Source organism: Pristiophorus japonicus, chromosome 5 (genome assembly GCF_044704955.1).
Source record: "Pristiophorus japonicus isolate sPriJap1 chromosome 5, sPriJap1.hap1, whole genome shotgun sequence".
NCBI classification, from domain to species: domain Eukaryota; kingdom Metazoa; phylum Chordata; class Chondrichthyes; family Pristiophoridae; genus Pristiophorus; species Pristiophorus japonicus.
Genome location: NC_091981.1, coordinates 78,377,653 through 78,400,902, shown reverse-complemented (window position 1 = coordinate 78,400,902; position 23,250 = coordinate 78,377,653). Strand labels below are relative to the sequence as shown.

The window sequence follows — 23,250 nt, the reverse complement described above, 5'->3', positions numbered from 1 at the left end:
ATTGTCCAGTACAACTGGGCATAGATCCAGGAAAATCTCCCCTATGGCCTCAGACCATGTGATTAGTATAGAGCCAGTATACCTCCCGATATAATTCTGTTTGTGCCTCTAACATCTGTTGCCTATATTGGTTTCTATAAAAATTAACCCCTCATTTCTGTTGCATGTTTTGCTTTCTAGTGTTGAAAGAAAAAGGCTACACAACTCTACAGGATGAAGCCATCAAGCTCTTCAATTCTTTACAACAGTTGGAGTCTGTCTCTTATCCTATTCCCATCATCCAAGGCATTCTGCAAACTGGCCAAGATCTGCGACCTCTACGGGATGAGCTCTACTGCCAACTTGTCAAACAGACAAACAAAATGCCTCAGCCAGGGAGTACGGGCAACTTGCGCAGTTGGCAATTACTCACTTGCATGAGTTGTACATTTGTACCGAGCCGCACCATCCTGAGATACCTCAAATTCCACCTCAAAAGGTATAATCCATATTTTCAATTCAGTTACCAATTTAATGGAAATATTTGACAATCAACGTAATCATTATGAAATCATTTTAATTGTCTCATCAGTTGCTGTTCAAGTTAACTCTTGAGAATTTTCTCATTTCCTCTTCCTCTCCATACAAGTTTTTTTTCCAGTAGCAAAATAGTTAATTTATAAAACTGGAGTATCATTTGCATTTGGTTCACATAGAAATGGAAATATTAATTAATTTATCACTAACAAAATGTTAACATGTCAGGCTCAATTTTCCCCAAGTATGCCAAAAAAAAAGTGTTGTAAGTTTCCCCGTTGGATCTGTCCGGTCTTCTTAGTCGCCGGTTCGTGGGTCTCTCACTCACTCTCAGACTCTCACTCTCTCTCTCTCGTGTGCTCTCTCTCTCTCTCGCTCGCGCGCTCTCTCACTCTCTCGCTCACACTCACACGGTGGCTGGTTACGCCTCCTTTGGCTGAAAAAAAGCTGACTTAAAAAATTCGTAACTAACTGCGTTACACTGATGCAAATTGATTGGGGAAACTGGGGATTTTTAAGTTAGGCCAGAAAAAGCAGCCTGCTCCAAAAAAAAGGCCGCAAATACTGGGGAAAATTGAGCCCGTAGTTCTGTTGTGACATTAGACATTTTAGTGGGACATACAAAAGTTTTAAGAATTGTATTGTAAATCCATTGGTGTCTCAAAGGTGGATGCTGCAAATGTTTCAAAATTTAATCTTGTAAGGAGATATCCTGAATAAATTCATAATTAGATTCTGATCAAATTTCAGAAACCCCTAGCTTTTAGATGTGCAATTTATCAGATATAAAGCCTTCAAAATTACACTTTTATTAGTCTGAAGTTCCTGTTTGACATTTATTTCAAGACCAATGAATTTTTTCCAACTAGTGGGGAAATCAATCTGGTTCATTTTGGTCACCTATGCGAGATTGAAAAAGAATGAGGAACAACTTGCCCTTTCCTCAGAAAAACTAATGCAGGAGCACCTAAAGAGAGATTGAGGAGAAATTGGGATGTGACGCCCCCGTTTTTTAGGAGCTATTCTTAAGACTCAAAAATGGGTCCAAGATGCGCGCATGCTTCCGAAAGGAAGTGCACCAGATGCATCTTGGTAAAGGGGTTTGTGCACGAGCATCTAACGAGCATGCAGAGCAGGCTGATTATGATGTCAATCAGTGTGCATGGCCAGCGCTGTCATTTTCGAACTCCATGCTACAGTCTTGACTTCGTCCAGCTGAACAGAGTTAAACAAAGGAAGGAGCTCCACCAGTGTTATTTATAGGGATCATGAATTACTTGGAGGTTTGTTGCTGGGTTATTTGTTCTAGCTGTTGGTGCAATTGTGCAAGTTTTTGGAGCTTTCCTATACCTGGCTAAAGTTTGAATAGTCTACATGTGCTGAAGTACTTTTTTGTTGATTTTAAAAGCTTATGCTAACACAAGTTGATTCCAGACATGGGTGGCCCTGTAGACCTTTCTCTGGGAATTGAGCATGACTGGGAGAATGAAGAGAGGCCAGGCAGAGCAAGACAAGCTGCTAAAATAGGGAGGAGGGGAAGAGAAGGGCTCTCAGCAGGAGGCCATATCTGCTGAGGGTCTTTATCGAGCAATTCACACACCTCAACTTCAGTGAGGACCGATGCTTCAGATTTCTTCACTTCACAAAAGAGGTTGTGCCTGACATCTGGTAACTGCTGCAGCCACAAGAAAGGGCCACAATTCCACGTGAACTTTTTTGGGACAGTTGTAGCGGTACGTCCAATTTTTTTTTAAAGTGGCCTGACTGCGCCAAAAAGAAAGTTCCAAGTTTTGCCGGCTTAACCATTTTGGAGCAGTGCAGATTGACCTTGTGCTCTGTGGGTGGAGCTTAAGGTCCGCGCCGAAAAACTGAGGTTGCCAGGGTAATGAGGGACACACTGAAGGGCTGAGGCACAAATAAAGCCTTTCCCCTTTGTAAAATAGATCACGAAGTGAGACTTGGGACAACAGACTGAAATCTCAATATGTGAAACAATATGAAATTCCTTTTTAGCATTTATAGATTTTTTTTCACCTATGATGCCGCTGCAATCCCGGGCCGAAAGGCCCCCGCACAGGCTCGTTTCTATCCCGGGCCGAAAGTCCCCCCGCACAGGCTCGCCTCTATCCCAGGCCGAAAGCCCCCCCGCACAGGCTCGCTTCTATCCCGGGCCGAAAGTCCCCCCGCACAGGCTCGCTTCTATCCACGGCCGAAAGTCCCCCCGCACAGGCTCGCTTCTATCCACGGCCGAAAGTCCCCCCGCACAGGCTCGCTTCTATCCACGGCCAAAAGTCCCCCCGCACAGGCTCGCTTCTATCCACGGCCGAAAGCCCCCCGCACAGGCTCGCTTCTATCCACGGCCGAAAGTCCCCCCGCACAGGCTCGCTTCTATCCACGGCCGAAAGCCCCCCGCACAGGCTCGCTTCTATCCACGGCCGAAAGTCCCCCCGCACAGGCTCGCTTCTATCCACGGCCGAAAGTCCCCCCGCACAGGCTCGCTTCTATCCCGGGCCGAAAGCCCCCCGCACAGGCTCGCTTCTATCCACGGCCGAAAGTCCCCCCGCACAGGCTCGCTTCTATCCACGGCCGAAAGTCCCCCCGCACAGGCTCGCTTCTATCCACGGCCGAAATTCCCCCCGCACAGGCTCGCTTCTATCCCGGGCCGAAAGGACCCTGCACCAGCCCACTGCCATCCCGGGCACAAAGGATGCCTCCCTTCCCCCCCCCCCCCCCCCCCCCCCCCAGTGCCATGTCTTCAGCTCTGCTGAAACAATGGTGTCTTCTCTCTGCAGATTTTCTCTTCTCAGCGCCGATTTCCTTAAGTGTAGGTAAGGTTTTTCAGAAGGGTGCAGTGTGCCATTTTAGAAAAAAATCATACTTGGCCAAACTCGCTTAAATGGCAAGAATTGGCGCACCTGGCAGATTCCGTCCCCAATGACGTAAACAAATCGAGAACTAAAAAAATCGGATATACCTACTGTAGAATGGCGCAGAAACTTTGGCGAAACATGCAGATTTTAGTCTGCTCAAAAAAAAGCTGCGTCGGCCAAAAAAAGGATGCAGAATGATGGCGAAAACTCAGCCCTATAATCTTAAAGTAAGGCAAGGACAGCATTGCCTGTAGGTAACTGTGGTTATGAACTTGTATGTGTCTGGTTCCTTCCTGGCTGTTGCTGGAGATATTAGCAACATTTCACAGTTTGCAGTGAATTGTTGCATAAGGGAGGTCACTGAGGCACGCTATTCAAAGACAGAGAACTTCATTTCATTCCCCCTTGCTAGAGAGAAGCAAGCAGAACAAGCACGTGGGTTTGCAAGGGTTGCAGGCTTCCCCATACTGCAGGGTGCCATTGACTGCATATACATTGCTTTATGAGCGCCTCATGTCAACTCTGCCATTTGCATGAACCAAAAGGGATTCCACTGTCTCAATGTGCAGCTGGTGTGTGACCACAGGAAGCTCAGCATACAGGTCCGTGCCCGTTATCCTGGCAGTAGTCACGATTCCTTCATTCTGCGACAGTCCTCTGTGCCAGCTGTATTGAACCACCATGGCAAGTCAAAGACTGTTTACTGAGCAACAAGGGTTATCCACTCATGACTTGGCTCATGATTCCGGTTTGGAATCCACGCACACATACACAGGAAGCCTACAATGAGACCCATGCTGCCACAAGGAATATGGTAGAGCACACCATTTGCATCCTCAAGCAACACTTCCGTTGCCTGGACTGCTTTGAGGGAGCCGTGCAGTACTTGGATGAGCAAGTATTAAGATTTGTAGTAGTATGCTGCATAACCTGCCATTATGAGGGAACAGCCATTGCTGTCACCTATCAGGCGAGAAGGTGAGGAGGAGGAGGAGGAAATGCAACAGGAAGTGTAGGAACACGAAGAGAGAGAGAGGCTATAACATAGACAGCCCCTTTCTTCCTGAGCTCTGTGATCCAGTTATTCATGAGCAATACCAGTAACCTCAACCCCACCTCCCCATTCATCAACCGTCCCAAGCTTCTTACCTTTCCTCTATCATTGACCATCACATCGTCGTCTATCCGACAACACAAAAATAAAAGCACCAGAAAATACACATTCTAATCCAATTTTATAAATTCAATCATGACATAATACATACAAAAATAAACTAAATCACCCTGTGCATTCCCTTAGTGCCTGTTGTCCTTGTGCCTTTTCTGCCTAGTGCTCCAACAAGGTGCTTCCCGAGTGGCTGCAGAATCTTCTCTTAGGCAGTGCCTTGTATCAAGGATGACTTGCTTCCACATCAAAAAGGGATGAGTTCCCATGTGATTCAATGAAGGACCTGACATTCCAGGTCCTGAAATACATATTGAAGGGTGGAAGATGCTTGTGCGTGGATTTTTTTAACGTGTGGTGGCCGTTGCACATCAGTCACCACATGAGCTTGACAGAACTCGGTCTTGTTCCAGTGGCAAGGAAACCAACTCTGCTGCATTAAACTAGTGCGCACAAATAGTGATAGGTTATAAGATGGTGATAACCGAGAGGTCATTACTATCAGAAAAGATTGAATAGGCCGGGGCTTTTTTCTCTAGAAAAGAGAAAGCGGAGAGATGGCCTGATAACGGTGTTTATGATTATGAAAGGGTTTGATAGAGTTGACGTAGAGATGTTGTTTCCTTTTGCAGTGAGACTGAAACTAGAGGCCATAAATAAAAGACAGTCATCAATAAATCCAAAAAGAAATTCAGGAGAAAATTCTTTACCCAGAGAATGATTTGAATGTGAACCTCGATACCACAAGGAGTGGTTGCGGTGAATAGTATTGATGCCTTTAAGGGAAAGGTAGATAACCACAGGAGGGATAAAGGAATAGAATGATATGCTGATAGTTGATGTAGGGTGGGAAGAAGCTCGTGTGGAGCATAAACACCGACATGGACCGGTTGGGCCGAGTGGCCTGTTTCTGTGCTGTAGACTCTATGTAATTCTCTGTAATCCTGACAGATGTACCCATGATGGTCAGATAGTAGGTGTTGTTGGTTCGACTGACTGGGTTTACCACAGGGCAGCAGTAAGTGCCAGAGTCTGATTTCTGTACATTCCTAATGATTAAAGCTGTGTTGCCGCCCGACAGCAGATAGCGTTGGTCGGCTGGGAGCATGACCCCTCCTATGGTCCACAGAATGGAACTGGCTCGCCTTCCCTGCACCTCACAGCTCAGTGCAACTGTGTGATTCTCGAGGCTGAAGTTAATGGTGATCGAGGGTTTGGAGAGAGGATCAAACACCTCGAGAGTTACAATTTTGGTCCTGTGAGGGTCTCAGTCCACAAGCAATTTGTATCTCCCAGCTGCAGCATGTGTGGTGGAAGATTGCCGACGTTCAATTGCGGAGAATGCAGATGGCCTTGGAGGGTGACCTTGAGTAGCTCTGGGTCTACAAGGCCCGGTTTCAATCTGCACCATCTCGGTCTGGGCTGGCAGGCAATGGCATGGCAAGAGTGGAAGCAGGAATTCTGTCATCCTAAGAGAGGACAGTAGGTTCATGCTCCATGGACTCACTGCCACTCTCCTGTGGGGGCACCTCAGCAATCCTACTGATCTGTTGGAGAACAGATTGCTGGACTGCTGTGACGGCGTGGAAGCCCCTTTGAACAGTAGTATCCAGAGCCATGATGACAGCAGTCTGAGCTTCCACTGCTGCACTTAGACCTTTGTTGGAAGCTGTTTGTGCTGCAATGGAAGCTGTGACATCGGCCATCAGATGCTGCTTCATGGTAGATTCTACAAGTGTACTGATCAAGGTGACCACCCATTCCATGTTGGAAAGCATGGCTCCAAGCTTTGTGCAAAGCCCTGTGCTAAGTTGGTGCTGGACTCCTCCATGCTCCTTAATATTGAGTGCAGGCTTTCTGGCAGGCTGTCCAGTGCACCAAGCATTTGGTTATGTACACCCATCAGTCTTCTTCTGTAACCTGGCCCATCAAAGTCCTCATCTGAGTCCACTGCAGCAGAACTAGCCCTCCCTCCGGCGAGCTGGCACCTGCACTGTCCTTTCCCCGACCTTGGCTCCTGTGCACTTCTGGCCGGTGTCTCTCCATGTGCAGATTACTCCTGTATCCTAACTTCTAAAATACGCACAATGTCATTCTCTGAAATGGATTAAGTGACTGTGTCTCGTCATCTTCACTGTATTCTATCTTCTCCTCTGTTGACTGGAACAGTTCCAATTCTTGGATATCGAAATGAAAAAGGGACAAGGTTTTGGTTGTCTGGAGTCACATGCAGGACAGCAGATTTACTTCCCTAAAGGACGTTTGTGAACCAGATGGGTTTTTAAGACAATCCAGTAGTTTCATGGTAGCTTTTTTTCCAGATTTATTTAATGAACTGACTTTATATTCCCAATATGAAATTTGAACTTGTGTCTCTGGATCATTAGTCCAGGCCTCTGGATTACTAGTCCAGTAATAACCACTGTGCTACCATACGTACAATGAGAGGAGGATTAGGTATGCAGACACCCTCATCATCAATCCTTCCAGCCCTGCCAGTGGTCAAGATCTCAGTGATGGGCAGCACTGTCTCCTCCATGGGGGTTAAAACTTGCAGGCACACTTGCGCTCCCATTTCTTGCTGGCTAATATACATCACCTTCTCCTGCAAGAAAGAGAGAAGTGTGTCAGTGAGCATCCTGCAATATGTTTCGGTGATGTGACAGTCATAGTTGAAAAGCTGCAGTGTGTGCAAGTTGTGAGTTGTGGGTGCAAGGCTGAGGTAACCTATATAAATGTTAGGGTTGAGTACTGATTGATGGATATTGTGGGTAGGTGGGTGAAGAGGTGTAGTGAATTGAGCAGTGGATGATGCTGGTGGCGCAGTTGATAGAATATGCCATTTGAAGATGAATTCACTCACCTTGACAACTTCTGTCAGATTGTAAAACTTTTCCTGCACTTCACCCATGTTCTTGGAGCAACGCTCCTGGCATTGACTTCTGCCACTACTTATTCCCACTGCCCGGAGCATATGTCTAGAGGGCTACCTGCGGATACAGGATGTCTCTCCTTTCCACCTCTTCCACCAAGACCTCCAATGCATTGTCTGTAAACCTTGGTGATCGCTCTTTCACATGTTCAGCCATTGCTCAAAGTATCACAGCCCATATTTACTTCTGGAAAACATTCACATCACTTCTTGCAGCCATGGTACACCTTTCCCTTTTAGAGTTGCTGGCTGCCTTTAAGTAGCACTAGCCACTCATTATAGTGGGCTCCCTGCTGTTTTGTGCAGCCAATAAACAGTGCAGGGATTGCTGGCTGAACGCAGCAACCATTTAAAACAGTAGGCAGCCCCAATTTAACATGCTACCTGTAACACAATGAACAGGCACTGGTTAATATTGTACTGCGATCCCCACACCGTCTTTCAGGGGTTAGGCAATTTCTTCCCCTAAAGAACTTCACAAAGGAAGCGAATGATATGATGCTTACACTAAAAGAGAAGAGGGAAGTTATGGAGAGGATAGCAATAGAGAAGTCGTACTAAAAAGATTTTCATTATGAAAGTTGGTAAGTCACAGGTAAGTGCCAGAGGACTGGAGGGTTGCTTATATTATACCACTATTCAAGAAAGGAGAAAGGGATAAACCAGGAAACTACAGGTCAGTCAGCCTAACATCGGTGGTGAAGTTATTGGAAACCAATAATGTTATGTATGTTAACTGGGTTTTACCTTCCACCGGAAGGCGCGATTGTCGGAGTCCTAATGGTCATTGGCAGACATGTGCAAGCTGTGTATATAATGTTGGCAGCCATGTTGAATCCTCACTTTGAGAATAAATAAACTGGAGTAAGGTCATGCCTGAACTAGCTCACCGTACTTAGCCTCGTGGAGTTATTCGATACTTAACAATTGACAACGAGTTAAAAATACGAATTTTCATGCAACCATGTCTTTGAATTTTGGAGAGATTCATGGAAGGGGAAGGCTGGGAGGATTTCACTGATCGCCTCGACCAGTACTTCATAGCCAGCGGATTGGAAGGAACCGCTAACACAATTAAGTGCAGGGCGGTTCTTCTCACTGTTTGTGGGTCAAAAATTTATGGCCTTATCAAGAATCTACTCTCACCAACGGATAAGACGTACGATGAATTGTGTACGCTAGTTCGGAACCACTTTAAACCACAGGAAAGCATCACCACGGCGAGGTAGCATTTCTATACGCACAATCGCTCCGAGGGCAGGACGTGGCGGAATTTGTCACCGACCTGAGACGTCTCGCTGGGCCGTGCAACTTCAGAGCTACATTAGAGGAAATGCTGTGGGATTTTTTCGTGCTTGGCATTGACTCGGACTTGGAGTCATGCGTGCATCAGTGCAACACTTGCATGCAACTGAGTAACGCACCTGTGGAGGCTCCACTGAGTCTGTGGTCATGGCCATCCAACCGTGGTCAAGGATCCACATCGACTTTGCCGGCCCCTTTCTCGGCAAAATGTTTTTAGTGGTAGTGGACGCTTACTCCAAATGGATTGAATGCGTAATTATGTCATCCAGCACGTCTACAACCACTATTGAAAGCCTCCGGGCCATGTTCGCCACCCATGGCCTGCCCGACATCCTTGTCAGCGACAACGGACCGTGTTTCACCAGTTCGGAGTTCCAAAAGTTTATGACCCGTAATGGCATCAAGCATGTCAGGTCTGCCCCTTTCAAACCCGTGTCTAACGGTCAAGTGGAGCGGGCTGTCCAAACCATTAAGCAGAGCCTAAAACACATGACTCACGGCTCCCTACAGACCCACTTGTCCCGCATTCTGTTCAGTTACCGGACGAGACCCCACTTGCTCACCGGGGTCCCTCCTGCCGAGCTGTTAATGAAGAGAGGCCTCAAAATCAGACTCTCCCTTGTACACCCGGATCTCAATGATCATGTCGAAACCAGAAGGCAACGGCAGCAATGGTACCCCGATCGCGTGGCCGTATCCCGTGATATTGCTGTTCATGACCCTGTTTTGTCCTGAATTATGGTCATGGTCCAAAGTAGGTTGCTGGCACGGTTTTCGACCGACTGCTCCGCAAAGCAGCAATGGTCCTACTAACTCACCCAAGCTTGGGTTCCAACTGAGAAGATCAACCAGGGAGCAGAAGGCTCCGGACCGTCTCAACTTGTAAATACAACTTGTATCAAGGACTTTGGGGGGAACGATGTTTATGTATGTTAACTGGGTTTTACCTGCCACCGGAGGACGCGACTATCCTAATGGTCACTGGCAGACATGTGCAAGCCGTGTATATAATGTTGGCAGCCATGTTGAATCCTCACTTTGAGAATAAATAAACTAGCGTAAGGTCTTGCCTGAACTAGCTCACTGTACTTAGCCTCGTGGAGTTATTCGATACTTAACAATTAACAGGGACAAAATAAACTTTCTTTTGGAAAGGCATGGGGGTAATCAAGGAGAATTAGCATAGATTTGTTAAAGACAAATTGTGTCTGACTAACTTGATTGAATTCTTTGATGAGGTAACAGAGAAGGTTGATCAAGGTAGTACAGCAGATGTATATACGGACTTTCAGAAGGCATTCGACAAAGTGCTACGCTAGTAAGAAGATGGAAGCCCGTGGAATTAAGTGGAAAGAGACAGTATGGATATGAAATTGGCTCAGTGACCAAAGGGTGGTGGTGGATGGATGTTTACAGACTGGGAGGTGGTTTACAATAGTGCTCCCAAGGGACTGTTTTGGGTCCATTACTCTTTGCAATTTTTATGTGACCTAGGCTCAGGTGTAGGAAGCAGCATTATAAAGTTTGTAGATGATACAAAACTTGGCAAAGTAATAGATAGTGCTGATAGTTCTAGGTTTCAGGATGGTGAAATAGGCAGAAGCATGGCAGGATAGAGTTCAAGCCAAAGAAGTGTGAAGTGATGCACTTTAGGAGGACTAATATGGGTAGACGATATATATAACAGGTACAATTTTGAAAAGTGTAGATGAGCGGAGAAAAAAAGGAAGACTTGGATTTGGAAGGGAGACCTTGGTGTCGTATACACAAATCCTTAAAGATGGCAGGATAAGTTGATAGAAACATAGATACATAGAAAATAGGTGCAGGAGTAGGCCATGCGGCCCTTCGAGCCTGCACCGCCATTCAATGAGTTCATGGCTGAACATGCAACTTCAGTACCCCATTCCTGCTTTCTCGCCATACCCCTTGATCCCCCTAGTAGTAAGGACTACATCTAACTCCTTTTTGAATATATTTAGTGAATTGGCCTCAACAACTTTCTGTGATAGAGAATTCCACTTCTTCACCACTCTGGGTGAAGAAGTTTCTCCTCATCTCGGTCCTAAATGGCTTACCCCTTATCCTTAGACTGTGACCCCTGGTTCTGGACTTCCCCAACATTGGGAACATTCTTCCTGCATCTAAACTGTCTAAACCCGTCAGAATTTTAAACGTTTCCATGAGATCCCCTCATTCTTCTGAACTCCAGTGAATACAAGCCCAGTTGATTCAGTCTTTCTTGATATGTCAGTCCTGCCATCCCGGGAATCAGTCTGGTGAACCTTCGCTGCACTCCTTCAATAGCAAGAATGTCCTTCCTCAAGTTAGGAGACCAAAACTGTACACAATACTCCAGGTGTGGCCTCACCAATGCCCTGTACAACTGTAGCAACACCTCCCTGCCCCTGTATTCAAATCCCGTCACTATGAAGGCCAACATGACATTTGCTTTCTTAACCGCCTGCTGTACCTGCATGCCAACCTTCAATGACTGATGTACCATGACACCCAGGTCTCGTTGCACCTCCCCTTTTCCTAATCTGTCACCATTCAGATAATAGTCTGTCTCTCTGTTTTTACCACCAAAGTGGATAACCTCACATTTATCCACATTATACTTCATCTGCCATGCATTTGCCCACTCACCTAACCTATCCCAGTCACTGCAGCCTCATAGCATCCTCCTCGCAACTCACACTGCCACCCAACTTAGTGTCATCCGCAAATTTGGAGATACTACATTTAATCCCCTCGTCTAAATCATTAATGTACAATATAAACAGCTGGGGCCCCAGCACAGAACCTTGCGGTACCCCACTAGTCACTGCCTACCATTCTGAAAAGTACCCATTTACTCCTACTCTTTGCTTCCTGTCTGACAACCAGTTCTCAATCCATGTCAGCACCAATCCCATGTGCTTTAACTTTGCACATTAATCTCTTGTGTGGGACCTTGTCGAAAGCCTTCTGAAAGTCCAAATACACCACATCAACTGGTTCTCCCTTGTCCACTCTACTGGAAACATCCTCAAAAAATTCCAGAAGATTTGTCAAGCATGATTTCCCTTTCACAAATCTCACTCACCTGGGATGAGCTGACTTTGACCTATCATGTCACCTCTTTCCAAATACACTGCTATGGCATCCTTAATAATTGATTACATCATTTTACCCGCTACTGATGTCAGGCTGACCGGTCTATAATTCCCTGTTTTCTCTCCCTCCTTTTTTTAAAAAGTGGGGTTACATTGGCTACCCTCCACTCCATAGGAACTAATCCAGAGTCTATGGAATGTTGGAAAATGATTGTCAATGCTATTTCCAAGGCCACCTCCTTAAGTACTCTGGGATGCAGTCCATCAGGCCCTGGGGATTTATCGGCCTTCAATCCCATCAATTTCCCCAACACAATTTCACGACTAATAAGGATTTCCCTCAGTTCCTCCTTCTTACTCAACCCTCTGACCCCTTTTATATCCGGTAGGTTATTTGTATCCTCCTTAGTGAATACCGAACCAAAATACTTGTTCAATTGGTCTGCCATTTCTTTGTTCCCCGTTATGACTTCCCCTGATTCTGACTGCAGGAGACCTACGTTTGTCTTTACTAACCTTTTTCTCTTTGCATATCTATAGAAACGTTTGCAGTCCGTCTTAATGTTCCCTGAAAGCTTCCTCTCGTACTCTATTTTCCCTGCCCTAATCAAACCCTTTGTCCTCCTTTGCTGAGTTCTAAATTTCTCCCAGTCCCCAGGTTCACTGCTATTTCTGGCCAATTTGTATGCCACTTCCTTGGCTTTAATACTATCCCTGATTTCCCTTGATAGCCACAGTTGAACCACCTTCCCTTTTTTATTTTTACGCCAGACAGGGATGTACAATTGTTGTAGTTCATCCATGCGGTCTCTAAATGTCTGCTATTGCCCATCCACAGTCAACCCCTTAAGTATCATTCGCCAATCTATCCTAGCCAATTCATGCCTCATACCTTCAAAGTTACCCTTCTTTACGTTCTGGACCATGGTCTCTGAATTAACTGTTTCATTCTCCATCCTAATGCAGAATTCCACCATATTATGGTCACTCTTCCCCAAGGGGCCTCGCACAACGAGATTGCTAATTAATCCTCTCTCATTACACAACACCCAGTCTAAGTTGGCCTCCCCCCTAGTTGGTTCCTCGACATATTGGTCTAGAAAAGCATCCCTTATGCACTCCAGGAAATCCTCCTCCACCGTATTGCTTCCAATTTGGTTAGCCCAATCTATATGCATATTAAAGTCACCCATGATAACTGCTGCACCTTTATTGCATGCACCCTTAATTTCCTGTTTGGTGCCTTCCCCAACATCACTACTACTGTTTGGAGGTCTGTACACAACTCCCACTAACGTTTTTTGCCCTTTGGTGTTCTGCAGCTCTACCCATATAGATTTCACATCATCCAAGCTAATGTCCTTCCTAACTATTGCATTAATCTCTTCTTTAACCAGCAATGCTACCCCACCTCCTTTTCCTTTTATTCTATCCTTCCTGAATGTTGAATACCCCTGAATGTCGAGTTCCCAGCCCTGATCATCCTGGAGCCACGTCTCCGTAATCCCAATCACATCATATCCGTTAACATCTATTTGCACAGTTAATTCATCCACCTTATTACGGATACTCCTTGCATTAAGACACAAAGCCTTCAGGCTTGTTTTTTTAACACCCTTTGTCCTTTTAGAATTATGATGTAGTGTGGCCCTTTTTGTTTCTTGCCTTTGTTTACTCGGCCTTCTACTATTGCTTTTTACCTTTCTACCATCTGTTTCTGACTCCATATTACTTCACCCTATCTCGCTGCATAGGTTCCCATCCCTGAGTATTAGTTTAAACACTCCCGAACTGCATTAGCAAAAGTTACCCCTAGGACATCAGTTCCAGTCCTGCCCAAGTGCAGACCATCCCTTTTGTACAGGTCCCACTTCCCCAGAACTGGTTCCAATGTCCCAGGAATTTGAATCCCTCCCTCTTGCATCACTGCTCAAGCCACGTATTTATTCTAATTATCCTGCTCCCTCTACTCTGTGGCACTGGTAGCAATCCAGAGATTACTACCTTTTGAGGTCCTACTTTTTAATTTAACTCCTAGCTCCCTAAATTCAGCTTGTAGGACCTCTTCCCGCTTCTTACCTATATCGTTGGTACCTACATGATAATGTGGTTTAAAAAAGCAAATGGGTTACTTGGGCTTATAAACAGAGGGATAGAATGTAAAAGCAAAGAGATCATGCTACAACTTTATAAATCACTGGTTAGGCTTCAGCTGGAGAATTGTGGACAATTCTGGGTACCACACTTATAAAAGATGTAAAGGACTTACAAAGGGTGCAAAGGAGGTTTGCCAGAATATTATCAGGTAAGGTGACTGGAAGAATGTTTCCAGTGGGGTTCCGCAGGGCTCAGTACTGGGTCCCTTGCTTTTTGTGGTATATATCAGCGATTTAGATTTGAATATAGGGAGTATGATTAAGAAGTTTGCAGACGACACTAAAATTGGCTGTGTGGTTGATAATGAAGAGGAAAGTCATGGGCTGCAGGAGGATATCAATCTACTGGTCAGGTGGGCAGAGCAGTGGCAAATGGAATTTAATTCAGAGAAGTGTGAGGTGATGCACTTTGGGAGGGCTAATAAGGATAGGGTATACACATTAAGTGGCAGGCCACTTAATAGTGCAGATGAACAAAGGGACCTTGGAGTGCTTGTCCACAGATCCCTGAAAGTAGCAGGCCAGCTGGTTAAGAAGGCATACAGAATGCTTGCCTTTATTGGCCGAGGCATAGAATATAAGAGCAGGGAGGTTATGCTTAAATTGTATAATACTTTGGTTAGGCCACAGCTGGTGTACTGTAGCAGTTCTGGTCGCCGTATTATAAGAAGGACGTGATTGCACTAGAGAGGGTGCAGAGATTTACTAGGATGCTGCCTGGAATGGAGAATCTTAGTTATGAAGACAGATTGGATAGGCTGGGTTTGTTCTCATTGGAACAGAGGAGGTTGAGAGGAGACCTCATTGAGGTGTACAAAATATTGAGGGGCCTGGACATAGTGGATAGTAAGGGCCTATTTCCATTGGTGGAGGGGTCTATTATGAGGGGGCATAGTTTTAAGGTGGTTGATGGAAGGTTTAGAGGGGATTTGAGGGGGGGGGGCTTCTTTACGCAGAGGGTTGTGGGGGTCTGGAACTCGCTGCCTGGAAGAGGAGTGTGGATGCAGAAACCCTCACCACTTTCAAGAGATGGTTGGATGGCCACTTAAAGTGCAGTAATCTGCAGGGTTACGGACCTAGTGCTGGTAATTGGGATTCGATTGGATGACCTTTTATTGAACGGCGCAGATATAATGGTAAGTACTGCAGGGAATAGAATACGGCCAGGGTGATCTCCTGGACTAGTTTTGATCACCTGGATGAGTCAGAGAGGAATTTTCTCAGATTTGTTCTCCCTAAATTGGCCTGGGTTTTTATCTGTTTTTTGCCTCTCCCAGGAGATCACATGGCTCCAGTTGGGATGGAGTGTAGAATGTTTCAGGATAAGGGGTGTCGCAGTTGTGTGAGGCGGACTGGTTGGGCTGGGTGCCCTTTGCCTTTCTGTCATTGTTCATAACCTTTAGGGCTGCTGACCAAGGACCGTGCGGCTCTTTGTTGGCCGGCAAGGACACGATGGGCCGAAATGGCCTCCTTCTGCGCTGTAAATTTCTATGTTTCTATGAGGGATTTCAGTTATGAGGAGCGGCTGGAAAAATTAGGACTGTTCTCATTGGAACAGAGAAGGTTAAGAGGTGACCTAACAGAAGCTTACAACATGATGAGAAGGTTTGATAAAGTAGATTCCCTTTGACGAGTCAATAACCAAGGTCATGGATTTAAAGTCATTGGCAAAAGATCTAGAGGAATGGTGAGATTTTTTTTCCCACTCAGAGTTGGGATCTGGAACATTCTACCTGAAAAGGTAGTGGAAGCTGATTCCATAAATCATTTTAAAAGGAGTTGGACAGGTAATTGAGGATGCGGAACTTAGAGTTACGGACACAACGCGGGGATGTGGGACTAAGCGCAAATGCTGCTTCCAAGAGTCAGCACAGGCATAACTTGCCAAATGCCCTCCTTCTGTACTATAAGTTTTAAATGATTCTAAGTATTGGATAAGAATTCAAAATTTAGAATTTGTGCACAATGTAAGCTAGACTAAGGTGATTAACATCTTATTTGTATAATTCCTCATACTTTTTGTTTTAAATGGAAGTTCTTGGAAGTGCTGTTATTTTGATGCATCTCAATTATATATCTGTTTACCATGTCATAATGCAATCTGCACAAGATAATTCAACTATTACAATGTGTTTTTGTATCTAGGATACGAGAGCAATTTCCAGGAGAGTTGGAGAAATATGCAATATTCATATATGAATCACTGAAGAAAACTAAAACCAGGGAGTATGTGCCTTCTGAAGAAGAAATAATAGCTTTGATCAGCAGGCAAGAAATGACATCTACAGTTTATTGCCATGGAGGCGGTTCCTGCAAAATCTCAATTAATTCTCATACCACTGCAGGGGAGGTAAGGTTCCACAACAGAAGAGGATTAATCGGGTTCACTTTCAGTGTTGTGATTCATAGTCATCCTAACTGGAGTGAAACATCAATCAACCTCGCTACAAATTGGTAGCATGGGGGCTTGTCTGCCTGATATCTGAATCTTGGCTGCGGTGGTAGGGACATTCCCTGCAGGCTGTGTAAAGTATACATGAGCCCACCACAAAATGCTCTATATATATCATTGTAGTAGAGGGTAGGGAGCAATGTTCCCTCAAAGCTGCGTGGCGCGCAGCTGTCTGCTGATCCCATGCATGACATTTCGCACATACATGAAACTTTGAATGGACTGTGCAGCCCGTTAAAGGGGCAGAACACCCAGAAGAAATTGGGGGAGAATTGGTAGGGAGGCTTGCCCCCATTTGCCAAAGGTTGTGCATGGCAATGGCAAGAAGCAAAAGTGCAAAATACAAAATAACTGACTTTGGGAGAAAATAAAGCAAACTTTTTTGTGTTGTTGCAGGTTGTTGAGAAGTTGATTCGTGGACTGGCTATGGAGGACAGTAGAAATATGTTTGCTCTCTTTGAACATAAGGGTGCTATTGATAAAGCAATTGAAAGCAGAACAGTCGTAGCTGATATTTTGTCAAAATTTGAAAAGTAAGTGCCAGCCCCTTTTCTTTATCCTGTTGCATTTTAATTTATTTCTGATCTCTTTTTACTAAATTGCAAGGCACTACAATCAGTTTGTAGCTGGAATGTAATAATCCATTAATCCTACAATGTGCTAATTGAACTGACACTGTACTGTAAGCTTAGACATGCCTATCTTGTCTTCATGCTGAAAACACTATCATAAATCAGCAGACCCCTTGGCCCTGATATTTACTGGGGTAGGGTTTTGGAGCAGGGTAAGGAGATATGATCGGGTCTCCGAACATTGTGTAGTTTTAACTCCATGGCACGTGTATTTTCCTTTTAAACAGATTCCCCGCCTGGCAGCCACTCTGATTGACAGGCTTATCTGGGGTGAACGCTTCAGAAAAGGCCGCAACCCAAGAGCAGGCAGGTTTAGTGGTTGTTAGGGTACAGATTGCAATGTTTGCAGTGGGGTGAGTACAGATTGCAGTGTTGGGAGTGGGGTGAGTACAGATTGCAGTGTTTGCAGTGGGGCGAGTACAGATTGCAATGTTTGCAGTGGGATGAGTATAGATTGCAGTGTTTGCAATGGGGTGAGTACAGATTGCAGTGTTTGCAGTGGGATGAGTATAGATTGCAGTGGGGTGAGTACAGCTTGCAGTGTTTGCAGTGGGGTGAGTACAGCTTGCAGTGTTTGCAGTGGGGTGAGTATAGATTGCAGTGGGGTGAGTACAGATTGCAGTGTTTGCAGTGGGGCGAGTACAGATTGCAGTGTTTGCAGTGGGGTGAGTATAGATTGCAGTGTTTGCAGTGGGGTGAGTATAGATTGCAGTGTTTGCAGTGGGATGAGTATAGATTGCAGTGGGCGAGTACAGATTGCAGTGTTTGCAGTGGGGTGAGTACAGATTGCAGTGTTTGCAGTGGGGTGAGTATAGATTGCAGTGTTTGCAGTGGGGTGAGTATAGATTGCAGTGTTTGCAGTGGGATGAGTATAGATTGCAGTGGGGTGAGTACAGATTGCTGTGTTTGCAGTGGGGTGAGTATAGATTGCAGTGGGATGAGTATAGATTGCAGTGGGATGAGTATAGATTGCAGTGGGGTGAGTATAAATTGCAGTGTTTGCAGTGGGATGAGTATAGATTGCAGTGGGGTGAGTACAGATTAGTGTTTGCAGTGGGGTGAGTACAGATTGCAGTGTTTGCAGTGGGGTGAGTAGAGATTGCAGTGTTTGCAGTGGGGTGAGTATAGATTTCAGTGGGGTGAGTACAGATTGCAGTGTTTGCAGTGGGGTGAGTACAGATTGCAGTGTTTGCAGTGGGGTGAGTATAGATTGCAGTGTTTGCAGTGGGGTGAGTATAGATTGCAGTGTTTGCAGTGGGATGAGTATAGATTGCAGTGGGGTGAGTACAGATTGCTGTGTTTGCAGTGGGGTGAGTATAGATTGCAGTGGGATGAGTATAGATTGCAGTGGGATGAGTATAGATTGCAGTGGGATGAGTATAGATTGCAGTGGGATGAGTATAGATTGCAGTGGGGTGAGTATAGATTGCAGTGTTTGCAGTGGGATGAGTATAGATTGCAGTGGGATGAGTATAGATTGCAGTGGGATGAGTATAGATTGCAGTGGGGTGAGTACAGCTTGCAGTGTTTGCAGTGGGGTGAGTATAGATTGCAGTGTTTGCAGTGGGATGAGTATAGATTGCAGTGGGGTGAGTACAGATTGCAGTGTTTGCAGTGGGGTGAGTACAGCTTGCAGTGTTTGCAGTGGGATGAGTATAGATTGCAGTCTGGTGAGTACAGATTGCAGTGTTTGCAGTGGGGTGAGTACAGCTTGCAGTGTTTGCAGTGGGGTGAGTACAGTTTGCAGTGGGGTGAGTACAGTTTGCAGTGGGGTGAATACAGATTGCAGTGTTTGCAGTGGGGTGAGTACAGCTTGCAGTGTTTGCAGTGGGGTGAGTGCAGCTTGCAGTGTTTGCAGTGGGGTGAGTACAGTTTGCAGTGGGGTGAGTACAGTTTGCAGTGGGGTGAGTACAGTTTGCAGTGTTTGCAGTGGGGTGAGTACAGATTGCAATGTTTGCAGTGGGGTGAGTATAGATTGCAGTGGGACGAGTATAGATTGCAGTGGGGTGAGTACAGATTGCAGTGTTTGCAGTAGGGTGAGTACAGCTTGCAGTGTTTGCAGTGGGGTGAGTACAGATTGCAGTGGGATGAGTACAGCTTGCAGTGTTTGCAGTGGGGTGAGTACAGATTGCAATGTTTGCAGTGGGGTGAGTATAGATTGCAGTGGGGTGAGTACAGATTGCAGTGTTTGCAGTGGGATGGGTATAGATTGCAGTGTTTGCAGTGGGGTGAGTACAGATTGCAGTGGGATGAGTACAGCTTGCAGTGTTTGCAGTGGGGTGAGTACAGATTGCAGTGTTTGCAGTAGGGTGAGTACAGCTTGCAGTGTTTGCAGTGGGATGGGTATAGATTGCAGTGGGGTGAGTACAGCTTGCAGTGTTTGCAGTGGGGTGAGTACAGATTGCAGTGGGATGAGTACAGCTTGCAGTGTTTGCAGTGGGGTGAGTACAGATTGCAATGTTTGCAGTGGGGTGAGTATAGATTGCAGTGGGATGAGTATAGATTGCAGTGGGGTGAGTACAGATTGCAGTGTTTGCAGTGGGATGGGTATAGATTGCAGTGTTTGCAGTGGGGTGAGTACAGATTGCAGTGTTTGCAGTGGGGTGAGTACAGATTGCAATGTTTGCAGTGGGGTGAGTACAGATTGCAGTGTTTGCAGTGGGATGGGTATAGATTGCAGTGGGGTGAGTACAGATTGCAGTGTTTGCAGTGGGATGAGTATAGATTGCAGTGGGGTGAGTACAGATTGCAGTGTTTGCAGTGGGATGGGTATAGATTGCAGTGGGGTGAGTACAGATTGCAGTGTTTGCAGTGGGATGAGTATAGATTGCAGTGGGGTGAGTACAGATTGCAGTGTTTGCAGTGGGATGGGTATAGATTGCAGTGGGGTGAGTACAGATTGCAGTGTTTGCAGTGGGGTGAGTATAGATTGCAGTGGGATGAGTATAGATTGCAGTGGGGTGAGTACAGATTGCAGTGTTTGCAGTGGGGTGAGTAGTACAGTGTAGTTGAGATGGTCTGGAGTGATCGCGGGGAGGTGAAAGTTCTCATGATTTGAGGAGAGATCGAAGGGGGTTGGAGATTGGGGGCAGAGATGGCGGGGGGGATCAGGAAGAGATTGTGGAGGTTTGGAGATTTACAAAGCAAGCTTTTTGGGCATGAAGGAAACACTCCTCTTCCTGGCACACAAGCAATGCTGTTGATGTAGTTACCTGATTGATCCAGTCCTTCTTGCCTCCTTTTACGTGCCGGCTTTCCCCACACCTAGGAAACCCGGCCAACATGGGTTAAAAATAAAAATCCCATTAAAATGAATGCATGTAGCCTCCTTAAAAGGTTTTAGTGATGGACCCACCCCTTGAGTGGATCGCTCACTCCTCATCCATCCTCTGTTAAAACTGGAAGTTGGCTGGTTTGATGCTGATTTGGTACTTGTCTCAGATTTTTTTGAATTTTATCTCCCCATCCAACCCCAAACCACCCATTTTTGGGGGTTAAAATGTAACCCCTTGTGTCTGTGGAGCACATTCAGTCATAAAGGACTGATACAGTTCATGTTCTCACTTCAATTGCAATATTTGGGAGAAGGTTAATTTAATATCGGTATCATTACTGTGTCAGTCAAGCCTCGACCAAGCCTTGCTGTTTCTGATAAGTTCTATCCCTTATAAATAAAGAGAAAACTATCAGGTAAATAACTGCCGGGATTATTGGGACTCCCTATGCCACGAGTTCTCATCCTGTGCCTGGAGGGGACTTGTTGCATCAGCGGAGGCTGGTATGCTGGATGAATGCAGATGTACCGGCCTTCACAGCGGCATTTACCGGGTCTAAGTCAGGCAAGCAGCCTTGAACCCCTGAAAATTTTAAAAGTAAAAAAAAAAATACATTTCCAGATTGCTCAGCAGGCCAATAGCATTATGGCTGAGGGGCGGGGTTGGGGGGGGGGGGAGGCTGGAGAGCCCCTCTGACCCACCATTCCAACACCCCCCCCACTTCCAGCAAGTAGGCAGCATGGTCAGGTGGATGATGAAGATACACCCAAAGTGGTGCATCCATCTGCCTGACTTATTCAAAGGAGGTGGCTTCCCACTGACCCCACAAACTAATGCAGGATCAGCACCTTGGTGTAACCAGCTGGATTACAACCTGATTAACTTTGGGGCCAGTATGTATGTGTTAGAACGGTGCAAGACATAAGCTAGATTGAACAGCATTTTTTTTTAGTGCTCTAATTTTTCGGATGGACTGTTAAATAATTGCACTCACTTTGTTTTGTATCCAGAACTCCGGCCACTTCAGAAGACGATAATTCATGGAAATTCTACTTTAAACTCTACTGTTTCCTTGACACCGATAATGTACCAAAAGACAGTGTGGAATTTGCTTTCATGTTCGAACAGGTATGGCCGAAAGAATCCTCAAGCTGTTAGTTTAACAGAAAAGCAAAGAACTGCTTGAAGGTTTGCTTCTTCAAATGAAATGTTACTCCAAGAATGTATAATCATATTGCTACTTAAGAAAGGATATAATTGCCTCATAGTTGACTGTTGTGGACACTTAATACTTTTATACATAGGAGCTTCAGATACGTAAATGGGAATTTTAATCAACTTCTGTCTGAGGCTGAACCACACTGTTCGCAACCTTGGTGTCACATTTGACCCTGAAATGAGCTTTCGACTACATACCGCAGCATAAGACCGCCTATTTCCACCTCGCAACATCGCCCGCCTCCGCCCTTGGCTCAGCTCATCTGCTGCTGATGCCTTCATCCATGCTTTTGTTATTTCTAGACTTGCCTATTCCAACGCTCTCCTAGCTGGCCTCCCACAATCTACCCTACGCAAACTAGAGGTGATCTAAAACTCAGCTGCCCATATCCTAACTCGCACCAAGTCCCGCTTGCCCATTACCCTGTGCTCGCTGACCTACATTGACTTCCGGTTAAACAACGCCTCGATTTCAAAATTCTCATCCTTATTTTCATATCCCTCCATGGCCTCGCCCCCTCCCTATCTCTGTAATCTCCTCCATCCCCTCCCCCGCACCCCCCCGAGTGGTCTACGTTCCTCTAACTGCCCTCTTGAGCATCCCTGATTATAATCGCTCAACCATTGGTGGCCATGCCTTCTGTTGCCTAGGCCCCAAGCTCTGTAACTCCCTGCATAAACCTCTCCGCCTCTCTACCTCTCTTTCCAACTTCAGGGCGCTCCTTAAAACCTACCTCTTTGACGAAGCTTTTGGTCACCTGTGCTAATTTCTACTTATGTGGCTCGGTGTCAAATTTTTTAAAATCTCATATAATCCTGTGCAGCGCTTTGGGAGGTTTCACTACGTTAAAGGTGCTACATAAATACAAGTTGTTGTTAATTCACCTCACCTGGCAGGGACAGAACTGGCAAGCAGTTAAAATAGCTGTACAAAAACTTCCCACTCGATTCTTGCTTGCTTCCTCTTTACTGGGCCCTATTTTTAGGTGGCCGAGAAGCCTGCATGACTAATAGTAGAGCCTCATTGATAAATGCCAATTGGGATTTTATGACGTCCATTGGACACCAGTGGCAATTTCTGTCCTACTGAGCATGTAAACCCATGGTGGGAAAGAAGGCACTTAAAGATAAGTCAACAACTTTCCTTAGTGGAGCCAGGAGGAGCAGGAGTGCTCTTCTGGGTCCCACAAGGAAAGTCTGGGCCTCTGCTGCCCCAGGCATCCCCTTCCTTTCGACCTGTGAAATGACCCAATCTCCACCCCCCGTATTCTGAGAACTACCTTGGTGCTGGCGGGTGGCCTCCGGGGCCTTTGGCTTTGAGCAAGTCAAAATCACATCAGCTGGCTCTTTCTGCCTGTTTTGGGTGGGCAACTGTCTGGCATGATGTAAATAAGGCCGAAGCCGTCCATGGAGACTCCTAAGTGGGAAGGCATTCGGCTCCCCACCCCGGCATCAACCTGCATGTCATCACCTTGATGAGGTTCTCAAGTTTGAGGATGGATAAGACCTAGCTGAGCCAGACATGGTTTTCCTCTCAATGATTTTGTACTTAAGTTATGTGATGGGTATTGACATGTTTTCTATCACTGAAAAATGTGGAATTGTATTGGATGAATTTGCTTCCAATATAC

At 45.8% G+C, this 23,250-nt stretch overlaps 1 protein-coding gene across 1 annotated transcript in view; it reads left to right on the top strand.

Moving 5' to 3' along the window:
• myo10 (myosin X) overlaps positions 1–23,250 on the top strand; it is a 445,108-nt gene that overhangs the window by 387,881 nt on the left and 33,977 nt on the right. The window contains exons 35-38 of the mRNA XM_070880183.1: positions 181–478; positions 16,188–16,392; positions 16,891–17,027; positions 21,412–21,529. Of these exons, the coding sequence (XP_070736284.1) occupies positions 181–478; positions 16,188–16,392; positions 16,891–17,027; positions 21,412–21,529 (758 nt within the window). The remainder of the gene's footprint in view (positions 1–180; positions 479–16,187; positions 16,393–16,890; positions 17,028–21,411; positions 21,530–23,250) is intronic.